General features: G+C 44.2%; 1 protein-coding gene across 1 annotated transcript; it reads right to left on the bottom strand.

The window, feature by feature from the left end:
- Window positions 1-503: 503 nt before the first annotated feature.
- Window positions 504-13,083, bottom strand: LOC129342818 (neural cell adhesion molecule 1-like). Its single transcript, XM_054998724.1, has 9 exons — window positions 12,944-13,083; window positions 12,146-12,235; window positions 9,872-10,090; window positions 7,868-8,017; window positions 6,926-7,060; window positions 5,040-5,233; window positions 4,705-4,798; window positions 2,961-3,141; window positions 504-1,044 (listed from the first exon to the last, which is right to left on the bottom strand). The coding sequence occupies exons 1-9, from the start codon at window positions 12,981-12,983 to the stop codon at window positions 984-986; spliced, it is 1,164 nt and encodes a 387-aa protein (XP_054854699.1). The 5' UTR covers window positions 12,984-13,083; the 3' UTR covers window positions 504-983.
- Window positions 13,084-13,403: the final 320 nt, after the last annotated feature.

Here is a 13,403-nt window from a genome sequence, read left to right as displayed (position 1 = left end):
CTGATATTTGGGGATGCCTCCTTCCTAACAATGAACCCAATAAGATCCTGAACTAGCAACTTTTCAATAAAGCTCTTACTAACAAGCGTAGGAGTCCCCGTGGTGCAGAGTGGTAAGCTGGAGTACTGCAGCCCAAGCTCTGCTCATGACCTGAGTTCGATCCAGGCGGAAGCCGGGCTCAGGTAGCCGGTTCAAGGTTGACTCAACCCTCCATCCTTCTGAGGTCGGTAAAATGAGTACCCAGTTAAAGTGTAGATGACTGGGGAAGACAATGGCAAACCACCCCGTAACAAAAGTCTGCCAAGAAAACGTCGTGATACGACGTCCTCCATGGGTCATAATGACTTGGTGCTTTCACAGGGGACTACTTTTACCCTACTAACAGACAGTGGAGTCTTTTGAAGGTTACTTAGCAGATCCTTACACTAACTCCAGATAAGGAGACCTGATATGATGATCTCCTATCCATTTCTGGCATGAAAAGATCACACACACACTGCTGAGCCCTTCTAGTGGTTTATTATTGCATACATTTCAAGAATGACTTCACCTTGGTCCATTATTCAGTTAGACAGTTCCTTGGCACCTTGTTATGTTGAAATGGGTGGCTGCAATTACCTTCTTTAGGCTTATTTTATCACATGAAAAAAATAGTTAAGACTCTGCGGTTAATCAATCAACCTCAAATCTTACTTTCAGATCTTGCTTTGATGGACCAAGCAACCATACATAGTAGAGTGGACCACATTCGGACACTCACACTAATAAGTTAGTTTAATTAGTTCAGGAGTCCCATAGTTTCATGAGACATCTGAACCAAGTTTTCTGTGACTGTTTCTAGAGGACTGTGGTTTAGGGGTGATCATAAAGAAGGGTGCTGAGTGGCTCATTGTGGAGGGAGAAGAGCCTGCCAAACAAAGACACTCAAAGTTTTCATCAGCAGTTTCATCTCTCCATAACCTCCGGTCATCACCTCAGGAGAATCAGGCCTCAAGGCCAGAGACATTCACCACTGTGCTTTTTTCTGACTTCGAGAGCACTTTCCTGTGGAAACAAGTTAACAGGAAATAATCACAGCTGAGGAGACAGTTCATTTCATCTTTAGTTTCGGTCTCCTCTTAAAGGAAGAAGAGAAGTGTTGTTGTCGTAATGTTTTGGCCTTTCAAATTGAGCTGAATCAAGGGTTTTTTACGTCTTCTGGGAAGTTCATTGACCATACTCAACTCTGCCTCCAACCGAAAAGACAAAAATGTTGATTCGGTCAAGAAGACCGGACAGTCATTTTGCACACCCTCACAGATTCTGTGCGTAGATAGCAGAGACAAAGTAGTCGTGCTAGGCTGATGTGGGATTCTGACCCCAACCCCTTTAAAGCTTCAGCTATCTAGCACATTTTTATCCCAACCATTCTTTGAAATTCTCCCCACTTCCTGTATCTTTGAGGTAAGAGTGTCACTGGGCCAAAGTCACCTAGCAACTGTCTTAGCAGAACAGGAATTTGAACCCAAAGGTCCAATATCTTAATGTAACACTCTCACCACTATATCATGATGACTTCACCTGATATTAGGCACTGGGGGAATGCCCATGTCATCCACTTGCTCATGCCTATTCATTTAAACATATGTGCATTTAACGTTAAACTCCTGTTACCAATTACCAGGGATTTTTTCCTGGGAAAAGAGGAGATAGAACTCAGTGGGTTGCCCTCAGAGAAAATGGTCACATGGCTGGTGGCTCCGCCCCCTGATCTTCAGACAGAGGGGAGTTTAGATTGCCCTCTGCGCCGCTTGTTAGATTGCCCCCCGCGCCACTAAACTCCCCTCTGTCTGAAGATCAGGGGGCGGGGCCACCAGCCATGTGACCATTTTCAAGAGTTTCCGGAACTCCGTTCCACCGCGTTCCTGCTGGAAAAAAGCCCTGCCAATTACCATACATTCAACCTGGGTTAGCAACAAGAAATTGACACATGCCTTAAAAAACATTTCAGCTGTTCTCCCACTGTCAGTGTGAAGAACAGGGAGACCATTTTAAACATGTTTGGATCAAGTGTCTGACTCAAGTCAACAGCAACAGTTGATGTACAGTCAGAGATCAGCTTTGCTGTGAACACATGACACTGCCATGTCAAACCACTGGCCCCTCAAAGTCAGTCTTACCTAATCTGACTGGCAACAGCTCTCCAGGGTTTCAGGTGGAGGTCTTTCATTCAACCGAGTGCCTGAGCCTTAGCTGGAGATGCTGGGAATTGAACCTGGGACCTTCTGCATGCCAAGCAGATACCAGTGAATGACGCCCCCTACCTGTGCTGTGCTTTGTGATGAACATGCAATTTTGATCAGAAAACAGGATAACAATCCCCATTCAAGCCAATGTGCAACTCTCCCAAGTGTCAACCTAGTAGGGTTGCAAGCCTGGCAACCAGAAGAAGGGCTGGGGGCAAGGACAAGGGGGCATATGTGTGATGTAAATGATACCACCAATAGCATTACGTCACTTCCAGGTACAACTCAGAAGTGACAAAGGGTAACTCTAGGAATCTCTGGAAACTCTATGGTAAAACCTGGGACCCTCTGCATGCCAAGCTGATGCTCTACCACTGAGCCACAGCCCCTCCCCATACAGTTTGCAGTGCACCATAAAAACCATAGAGTTTCCAGCAATTCCTAGAGCTACCCTTTGTCTCTTCCAGGTGCAACCAGGAAGGTAGCAAATTAAGGGCTTTTTAATTTTATTTTTCCTCCAGCACCATCCAGAGTGGTGGTGGGCAACAGGACTTACTATGTCAACCCTACAACCCAGCAATGTAGAGTGGAACTACTGCATGAGAGAATAGTGTGGGCAGGCCACTCTTGGAGTGGAATCAGTTGGCATCTCATAAATGGCATGGACATCTTTGTCTAAAGAAAATAATAAGGCCCACTTGTGTCTCAGTCTCCCCCCAGCTATGCTAAACATACTGGTTATTTTCTGACATGGCCCCAGGTGGCTCTTTTCGTAGGACATTGGTTCGGCAGTACATCAGCAAGCCACGTCGACGTTTATAATAGCAGGATGCATCCATCACCAGCAAGAGCACCAGAACGATCGCCAGTACGATGGCCAAGATGCTGCCAATTCCCAATCCCTTTTCTTGAGCCTCTGGAAAAAGAGGATAACACTTGTTTGCAAAAGCGGATGGGGAAGAAGACCATCTCACCTGAGCAGAAAGGACTAAAAATTGGAGCTCAAGGAGGTAACTAAGACGGCTTTCAAACATACCTCCTCCCAGCCATATCTCCCCTCTGCTCCTTATTTAGAAATATCCCCAAGACTCAAAATAGTCCACAATGGCAATATAAAAGATACCCAACATTAAAACCAACTCAATCATTTCTGCTATGTTGTTATCCCACCCTTTCTTCATGCAAAAATGCCTGCTTTGCCCTCCCTGCATTTTGCCATCACAACAACCTTGTGAAGCTTTGACTCTCAAAAGCTCATACTCTGGAAATCTAGTTGGTCTTTAAGGTGCTACTGGGCCCGGATCTTGCTCTTCTCCCACAAATCAACTCAGCTACCTACCTGAAACTACAGGCCAAACTACAAGTGACACCTGACACTAGTTGGACACTTGTCAGCTTTCCTCAAGTTTTGATGGGAAATGTAGGCATCCTGGTCTTGCAGCTTCGCTCTCCGACTGCTGTCCAATGGACTTTTCAGCTGTCACTTGTCCAACATTCCACCAAGCTGCCTACATTTCCCATCAAAACTTGAGGGAAGCTGACAAGTGTCCAACTAGTGTCAGGCGTCACTTGTAGTTTGGCCCTACCTGTGAAGTAGGTTAGGCTTGAGAGAGGGGACTGAACCAAGATCACCTAGCCAACTCCTGAGCCTCTGCAGAATTACACTTCCCACAGATCTTTGATGGGAAGGCCCAGAAGTTCAATAGATTAGAAACAGGTGTTAAAACATGTAGCACAGGACTGTATGGTTGCCAGCTAACCCAGACAAAATGTCCTATCCCTTTAAATAAGGTTTAAAATGAGGAAATGGGCAGTTGAAGCTTTGTATCGCATGGATCTAAATAACATCACCTGAGAGGGTTGCCATCAATGCTTCAGCAAATGCTACGAGATTTTGGAGGTGATACGTAGTCACTTCCCTGGCAATGTTCTAGGAATTTCCCCTAATCTCTGTGGTAAAAGCCATAGAGACATGAGGGAATTCCTAGAGCATTACTATGGAGGCCATTTTCTAGCCAATTTTTTCTTTCACTCTTCAGCTTCTCAAAGTTGGGGGATTAAGGCCAAGGTTGGGGGGAGGTACCAACCACAGGCAGGCAAATGGCTGCAAATCAAACTGATATTAAAGGGACAGCTAGAGGGACCAGTTTAAAAGTTGACAGCCCTAGCCATGAGTCTGAGCAGGTGACCTTGGCCAGTTATTCTCTCTCAGGCTAAACCCATCTCACAGGTTTGTTGTGAGAATGTAGTAGAGGCAGAGAGAACCCTCATTTCTTGGAATAAGGGTAAACAAAAAATGTACTACATAAATATCTCTTGTAACTTTGTCAAAGGAATCTAGTTGGCCTGGCATAGGTGGTCAGTCTAGTATAGATGGTCAGCAATTCCTAGTTCCCCTGCAGAGGAAGGGTTGTGAAGCTAGTTTAAGTCTCTTATCTAGATGTGTCTTGCTGTTAAAGGCAGATAATTTATAGCTTACCTTCTTTAAAAGGAAGTTTCTTCTCTGTGTGGCCCATTTCATTTTCAGCTTTGATTAGGAAGTCTGAAATATCCTCTTGTGAAACTGGGGTGAACTAAAACAATAAAATGTTTCAGCTAATAGCACAAACTACATACAAAAAGCTCATTTTCACATGGGAGGCCTAATTTACCAATTTCATGTAGCCATTGGTGATAAAGCTCATTATTTTTACACAGAAGAGAAAGTGGAGGAAGGCCACCTGTCATGTGCATTAACAAGCTCCACTAAAGCAAAATCCCATATGAAAATGCCTCGAAGGACTGATCTACCTTCTGCTATGAGCCATGCCTCACCTCAAAGGAGTACACATATCTGTTTTGGTCCTGCGCCACCATCACAATATCGTTGCCTTCTAAAACCTTCCCTTCCCGAGAGACAGAGATGGATGGGAGGGGGTTGCCCAGGACGGTGAAGTTGAATCGGGTGGGATTCCCAATCTGGGCAGTGCTGAGCGTTTCATCTGGCAGGAGTTCTATCCTGGGAGTAACTGGGAAGGCAAACCAGATAGCATCACACACTGCTCTGCCATGCACCCACTGCTTGCACTAGGTGTTGCTGATAGTCTCTCTCCTAGGTGCCATGTTCCCTTTGAAAAGCGGGCATGGAGAAATATGGTTGGATAAACCTCAGTGATAAAGTTATCATCCTATGTTCCAGGGAATCAGGGGCAGACTGGCTATTTCATTTACAAGGAAATTTCCTGTTGGGCCATTGCCTCTGGTTGTCTACAGGAGTCTAGAAGCAAGCAAAGTGCCTCTTAGCTCAGCCCCTTCATCGGCAATAGTAAAGCTTCAGTTGTTCATTCTATGTGTCCACTCCTGCAGGGAACCATGAAAACTTATTAGAGGGTTCCGGTGTTCTCTCATCCTGGATCTTTTCATCTCCATTCAGGGAATTTGGGGGTGCAGAGCAACTGAGTGTCAAGTAGAAGGTTCAATTCCCTGACATGCTAGCTTTTCTCTGTGCAAGTTGTTTACCTGCTGGCGGCTTAAAATAATACAGTCCAGAAAAAGATTTACCACATCTGATTGGATAAAATTACCCAAACCCCACTCAGTATGACGTAGGCTTCACAGCATGAACTTTTTCGGCTTCTCTGCGATAGACATGCCATCAGTTTGCACTTGACCCAAGCAAACTGCTCTATGAGAAACGCCATACAAAATCCAGACTATTTAACCTCTGAGGGCTCAAGCAGACAAAATGGAGATTGCATGTGTCCTTCCATCCATACATGCAAATGGCAGGTTTCTGCAGCCTCCATTTGCCTTGGGGCCCTGCCAAGAAGGAAGAGTTGGTTTCACTTCTATTTAGATTGAACTGAAATCTTCCCTTCCATTCTGCTATTAGCATTTCAAAGAACGAAGGACACATCCTTTAAGAGCACTTTTAAAAAGAATTTAAAATGCTAATACTAGCAAAACAAGAAGCCAAGGCTACAAGCACAGACAGCTTTAAAAGTGAATTAGACAGATTCATGGAAGACAGATTTATTAAGGTTTTCTAGCCATGGTGCCTAAAGGGAACTTCCACATTCGTAAGTAGTGTTTACTCTGAATCCCAGTGCAAGGCGGCAACTTCAGGGGCAGGCCAAAGTCTCTATGCCCTGTTGTTGGCCCTCCATAGTAATTGATTGGTCAGTATATGAGACAGGAAGCTGGACTAGATGAACCATCCATCTGATCCAACAGGGCTCTTCTTATGTTCAGCTTCATATAGCAAAGAAAAGACTGAAGGGTCAAATTTCTTCACCCTTCCTTGCATGACCCCCAAAGCAAACTGAGGGCCAAGCTACAAGTGACGAATGATACTTGAATGGCAAGTGGATTGAGTGGAGAGCAAGTGGAGGGCAAGTGAACAGGGAGGAATACACTTGCTGTTCAAGTGTCATTCGTCACTTGTAGTTTGGCCCTGAGACTTCACAAGCCTGTAGTTTGAATTCTATAGATGACTGTTCAAGCCCTGGTTCTCCTAAATCCTATCTGCAGGGTAAAGACAGCCTACTGGTATCCCCTCCATAGTCACATATTGACATCCTTCCTTAACAGATTCATCATAAACTTATCCATTTCCCATTTCACAAATTTCAATACAATTCCATACTTCTGCAGTCCTGCCCTCTTTACACAGCCCAAGGTCCTCTCCTTGGTGGAGACTTAAAGCTGAGAACATCTCTTACATTTAACATGGAGAGTAACATTGGTGAAAACCACTTCCTTTCGCTCTGCAATGCTGGCTTCGCAGCTGTAGACCCCAGCATCTGAGGGCTGGGTGTTTTTTATCACCAGGAGCCCGCTGTCCACAGAGATGCGACCTGAACCAACCAGAACAAAGGTGCTGTCAGCAGTGATGTTGGTGGGCTTTCTCTCTAGGCTCTTCTACACAACATCCTATACTCATTGTTGGAATAGAGGTGACTCAACATGCCTGGATACTGGGGTGTGCCAGTTTGGTGTAGTGGTTAAGAGCACGGGACTCTAATCTGGAGAGTTGGATTTGATTCCCCACTCCTCCACTTGAAGCCAGTTGGGTGACCTTGGGCTAGTCACAGTTCTCTGGAGCTCTCTTAGCCCCACCCACTTCACAGGGTGTTTTGTTGTGGGGATAATAATGGCATACTTTGTAAACAGCTCTAAGTGGGCATTAAGTTGTCCTGAAAGGCAGTATATAAATCAAATGTTATTATTATTATTTATCCTTTTGCACTAGAACCGGCATGTCTATATGCTTCTTTTTGTCTGAGCTAGAAGCTTCTCTCTGAAGCGCCTTCTTTTTCCGTGCCTTTGTTCTCCCTCTCCTTACTGTCTTGCAAGAAGCAAGATGCTTCTGCAGAGCTTTCCTGTGTAAGCATGTCGGAGACATATCCATGATATCATACTCCCATTCAAGCACAGTTGGATTAGTCAGCCACTTGTAATAGGGAATAATGTTATTTGGATTAGGTTTGTGTTTGTTTTCTTCTGCTACTACCCAAATGCAAGTGAATGTGAATAAGCTTCAATAAAGTAAGTTTTATTGGTTGCAATATGTTGGCTTGGAGAGTGTTTCACCACACATGATGTCACACTTTCCTGATTGTGCAACTTTGCTACAGCCATTAACAAATATCTTCAGTACTCACCACCATCCCCAAGAAAACTGAGGTCCTGGTTCTCAAAAAGCCATCTGACGGTTGGTGGTGGGATGCCCGTGACCTGGCAGTTGAAATCTACTGTTGAGCCCTCTGTCACTTCCTTCTCAGAGTCCATCACCTCCAAAAATGTGGGTCTCTCTAAACCAGAAGGAAAAAAACTAGAATTGGATGTGCCAGTCAATGATGATACAGATCATTTATATATTTTGATATTTATACCTTGCTTTTCTCCTCAATGGGGGCACATTCATGGAAATGTAGAGCTGAACTAAGGGCCAAGCTACACATGACGAATGACACTTGAACGGCAAGTGTATTTCTCCCTGTTCACTTGCCCTCCACTCAATCCACTGGCCATTCAAGTGTCATTCGTCATGTGTAGCTTGGCCCTAAGATCAACAGTCTGCCAGAGATTAGCCACAGTCTGCCATGTGCACGCACTCTTTGGAAAGGTGTGTCATGTACAGCAAACAAAAATGAACATGCTAGATCAAACCAAGGTTTGTCTAGTCTGGGGTATTGTTCCAGGGATTGTTCCCAGTCCCATCAGTGGTCAACTTGATGTCTCTGGGAACTTTCACACAGTGCATGGAAGAGTTGGCTTTCCCCAAGGATCTGCATCTAACACATGGTACTCAGAAATGTACAGTCTCCAAACAGTCTCCAGTACTCAGAAATGCACAGTCTCTATTTCCATCGGGGAAGGGAGAACCACGTAGGCTGCCCTGAAGTCCTTGGAGGGAGGGCAGGATAAATTTATAGTAGGTAGCTTTACAGTCACAACTAACCGGTGTTGCAGATTTTCCAGTCCCCATTTATATGTAAAGGGTCTAGTAGCACCTTTAAGACTAATCAAGTTTATTGTAGCATAAGCTTTCGAGAACCACAACTCTCTTTGTCAGATGCATCTGATAAAGAGAGCTGTGGTTCTTGAAAATGTATGCTACAATAAAGTTGGTTAGTCTTAAAGGTGCTACTGGACTCTTTACTATTTTGCAACTACAGACTTAACATGGCTAACTCCTTTACATTTATATATGTGTGTGTATTTATTAATGCACATGGGTATTTATTTAAGATAGTTGCACACACTTGAAGCTGCCTTATACTGGATCAGACCATTAGTCAGAATTGTCTACTCAGACTGGCATCAGCTCACCAGGGTCTCAGGCAGAGGTCTTTCACATCACCTACTACCTCTTCATTGAGCCCGTGGGGATGGGCGGTATATAAATTGAAATATAAATAAAAAAATAAATTGTACCTGGAGATGCCAGGGGCAATTTTATAGGCCATTTTTTCCATATAGCTCAAAGCAATTTCCAACATAACGATCACTTTAATAACATCACCCAAAGCTGGTTTAAAGCCATGTAAGCTCTCAACTACAGGCACATCTTGCAACAATGCATAATGAGAAAGGTATTCCATGTTCCTGTCAATCAGCTTCTTCAGCCAAGGAACTGGCATACCTGGCTTCCTTCTCATCTGTTTTTATCCTCACAACAACCCTATGAGGTAGGTTAGGCTTAAAGAAAGTAATTGGCCTCAGGCAGCACAGTAGCTGAGTGGGGATCTGAACTTGGTTCTTCCCGATCCTGTTACAACCACAACATGTCACCTGGGCTCACTTGAGTGAGTATGCAGAAAACCGAGGAGTTCCGAGACCTCTCCCACAGCAGGCTTAAGCAGGCTTAAAGGGATTTAACATTCATTCTCTTGCCCCAGGAGCCCCTAAGAATTGTAGTCCTGTGAAGACCACCAGCAGAATCCTCAACAGACTACAATGCCCAAGATTCTTTGGGGTGGAAGCCATGACAGATTAAGCCTATAATGCGGATTTATCCCATTTTTGTTGGCCCCTTCTCTGCCTCACATAACCCCTCTGTTCAAACTGTACACTTCAGGTCAAATCCACATGTGGCTACACAGTGCACAAGTTCCTTTGAAGGACAGATTGCTCATAGGACGTTTCTCATCAGCATCACTTACGGACCACGTGGATTTTGATCGAGATGGAGGCAGTATTTCCGCTGTCGAATTCCCCATTGCAGATGAAGATCCCACCACTCCTCGGGTCCGAGAGAGTCATCTCCAACTCCTTGGACTGTTCGTCAATCTGTTTCTCTTTGTACGGTTTCTCTGAATCCGTGGAGATTTCTTCCCCCTCGGGGTCTATCCAGACTAATTCAGCTTCCCCACTTCCTCTTACTGCAAAGTATAGAAAAAAAACAAAAATGAATATGGCAAAATGCCTGGTTGGAACAGAAGATATATGAAGAGATTTAGAAAAAAAAACAGATTAGAATCATAGATTTGGAAGATATCTTAAAAGAACATCTAGTCCAACCTCCTGCTCAGGGCAGGAAATCCAAACTAGGGCATTCCCAATAAATGGCGGTCCAGCCTCTGTTTTGAAACCGGCAACAAACAAGAGCCACCTTCCCCCAGGTGATCAATCCCATTGTTGAAGCTCTTTCCTAATTACCAAGGGTTTTTTCCCCCTAATGATCAACCAAGATATACCTTCCTATCCCTTACACCCATTAGATTTCATTTTCTGGAGCAGTGGAGAACATGTATTTTTATTTATTTTATTTTTTATTTTATTTGTTTCAATTTCTATTCCGCCCTTCCCACACCAGCAGGTTCAGGGCGGAATACAGTCATAAACTTTGAAACTTACATTCCACAAATTAAAATCACAATAAATACAAAATAAATATTTAAAACATAAAGCAGCACAAAAATAATTTGATTCAGTCCGTCACCCAACCGTCACTGAAAATTACTTTAAAAGAGACAGTTTTCGGGGTGGATGCTCTGAGGGGAGGGCCCCGTTCTACCCAATTTGGCTGGTGGGGGCCCTGCCCAGCATCAGCTTTACGCCTGGTGGAACAGCTGTGTCTTATAGGCCCAGCAGAAGGATAACAAATTCTGCCGGGCCCTGATCTCATTAGACAGAGCATCCCACCAGGTTTGGAGCCAGGAACAAAGTACTGTCTTCTACCCAGTCTTCTACCCAGTTCCATCAACCTCACCCATCAGCCAGTTACCCAGACTCCTAACCATCTCTGTTACCTTCCTCTGAAATTTTTTTCTAATGCGTTGACATCCTTCTTTGGACTTATCTTCTCACCTGGACACAGTACATCAGGTTAGGTCTGTCTAGTACAAAGTACTAGATAAGTTCTTTAGAGGAGTTGGGTAAAGGATAGGCTGGTTTTAAAAAAAAAACAGTAGCTAGGCTGTCAACTAGAACTAGCAATCTGGTCCTAGTAAAGACCATATTTCAGAAGAAGCTGATGGCTGTTAGTTTGCTGCAGGGTATCATTTAAAGTGTAAGAGCCCCGTGGTGCAGAGAGGTCAGCTGCAGTACTGCAGCACAAGCTCTGCCCACACGACCTGAGTTCGATCGTGGCAGAAGCTGGGTACAGGTTGCCGGCTCAAGGTTGACTCAGCCTTTCATCCTTTTGAAGTCGGTAAAATGAGTACCCACTTTCCTGGGGGTAAAGTGTAGACTGGGGAAGGCAATGGCAAACCACCCCGTAACAAAAAGTCTGCCAAGAAAATGTTGTGATGCGATGTCCCCCCCCCCCCAATAATGACTCAGTGCTTGCACAGGGGACCTATAATTTAAAGTGCTCTGATTGATCAATAAAGCCATAAATGGCTACCTAAGGGACATACTTATTCCCATACAACCCTGCCTAATCATTAAGATCTTATCCACTAGTCTTATTGTGGATGCCCCCAGTTCTGAAAATGAGATGGGTGATCACCAGCAACAGAGCCTTCTCTGTAATGGCTCCTGAGCTATAAAACTTCCTTACCAAGCAAGTTCATCAAGTGTCAAGGTTTTTAATGTTTAAGAGGCAGGTTAAAATGCCCCCCAACTAAACACCAAAGTGTCCCGCAGTATCTGAATTACTAACAGTGCAACCCTCAGCAGAATTACTCCAGTCTAAGTCCATTGAAATCACTGAGCTTAGATTGGAGTAACTCTGTCTAGGATTGCTCCATAAATTTGGTGTATAACCTTGCCTGACTGTTTATGCTGCTAATATAGTCATGGATTTTATTATTTATTTTTTTAAAATGGTATGTTTTGATATGTTAGCTGCCTTGGAGACCTTCCAGTTAAAAAGCCTTATTTTAAAATGTTTTAAATAAATAAACATGCACTGGAGAGAGAGGGGGCAGGGGAATGAAATCTTTAGGGTTGGGTGGACAAAGGGTGGGGGTAGACAGACAGTTCAATTTCACCTTTGCACAAGAAAATGGTCTTCTTGCCCAACTGCACCTCCCCATTGCTAGGAATAATCTCCAGAGATTCCTTGGCACAGTAAACAGTCCCTAGGAGAGAAGAAACATATCAGATAGGAAGTTAGAGAACACAAAACCCTCTAACCTGTGGGCACCTAGCCCGGGCTGGCCTATAATGCATCCATTTATGATAGAACCATGTTTGCAGGCACCACTGAAGGAACAATTAATCCCAGATACGTTCCACGTCATCCCCTGCAGAAAAAGATTCTGGGATATAGATTTCTGGTGGCCTAAACCTTGGGGTAAAAAAGTTCTATATTTATTCCAGATCTCATTCTCTACATTATTTTAGGCAACATTTCAGAATGTCAGTTTGATGTGTTGCATCCCAAAGGTGATCAGCTTTGGAATTTGAATTGGAAGGGTACTTTTATTTTTAAAATGTTGAATTTTCCAGTAATCCAGTTAGGAATCTATTTGTGAAATAAAATACTTTTACGCATTGAAACCAAAAAAAAATCCAGTTTTATCCATAAGCAGGAAAGTTGACAGCAAATTCCAGTTTATGAGTTTTGGGGGTTTTTTGCAAAGCCAATTTGAATGAGGAAAATTTGCCAGAACTGACCTCCACCCAAAATTGTGACTCTGATTATAAACTTTCTGGCCCCCTCCTGAAAATCCATTTTAGCCCAAAGAAAAGACATTTGCTTAAGAGCAAAATGCTGTGACTTTGCTGTTGCCCTTGCAAATCCCCTCCCAGAATTTCAACAAGACCCTTTGATTCAGTCTACTTACCAACAGCAAATATTAAGCTGAAAAGTCTTCCGGGTCCCATCTTCTGGACCTGGGGTGGGGGATCACACCTGCGCTCTTCTTCTCCGAGCACCAGCACTTTGGAAAAGGGACTCTTGAGCCACAGGCTATTTATAAAGTTTTATTCCCCCTCCCCTCCCCTATTTTTTTCCTGCTTCTTCCCAGCACTGCATCCATGTGGCACTGGAGAGGAGGGGAAGGAAAAGAAGGGGGCTAGAGCAAGGAGCCAGACTGGGAGGGGAGGGAAGGGATGCTGCCCTTCCTCAGTTTATCAAGAGAGGGGGAAACATGGTGGTCTGTGTATATTTGAAAGGGGAGGGAGAATTGTTCAGTGCTGAAGTTTGTATCTCGCATACGCAAGGTCTCATTCTCAGATCCTGACATCCTCAGTCCAAAGGACCACCGGTGACACGGCTGGGAATTTTGTCATCCCAAGATGCCA

This window comes from Eublepharis macularius, chromosome 15 (assembly GCF_028583425.1).
Source record: "Eublepharis macularius isolate TG4126 chromosome 15, MPM_Emac_v1.0, whole genome shotgun sequence".
Classification (NCBI taxonomy): Eukaryota; Metazoa; Chordata; class Lepidosauria; order Squamata; family Eublepharidae; genus Eublepharis; species Eublepharis macularius.
Note: the sequence above shows the minus strand (reverse complement) of the source record. Positions and strands in the feature narration are given on the sequence as shown.

What these genes read in the sequence shown, in the direction of transcription:
- LOC129342818 (XM_054998724.1), bottom strand. Translation starts at nt 12,983, where the DNA reads ATGGGACCCGGAAGACTTTTCAGCTTAATATTTGCTGTTG. An exon ending in CAGTTTTCTTGGGGATGGTG is followed by an intron (nt 7,061 to 7,867) that starts GTGAGTACTGAA and finishes TGGTTGGTTCAG; the next exon opens with GTCGCATCTCTGTGGACAGC. An exon ending in GAAACTTCCTTTTAAAGAAG is followed by an intron (nt 3,142 to 4,704) that starts GTAAGCTATAAA and finishes CTCTTTTTCCAG; the next exon opens with AGGCTCAAGAAAAGGGATTG.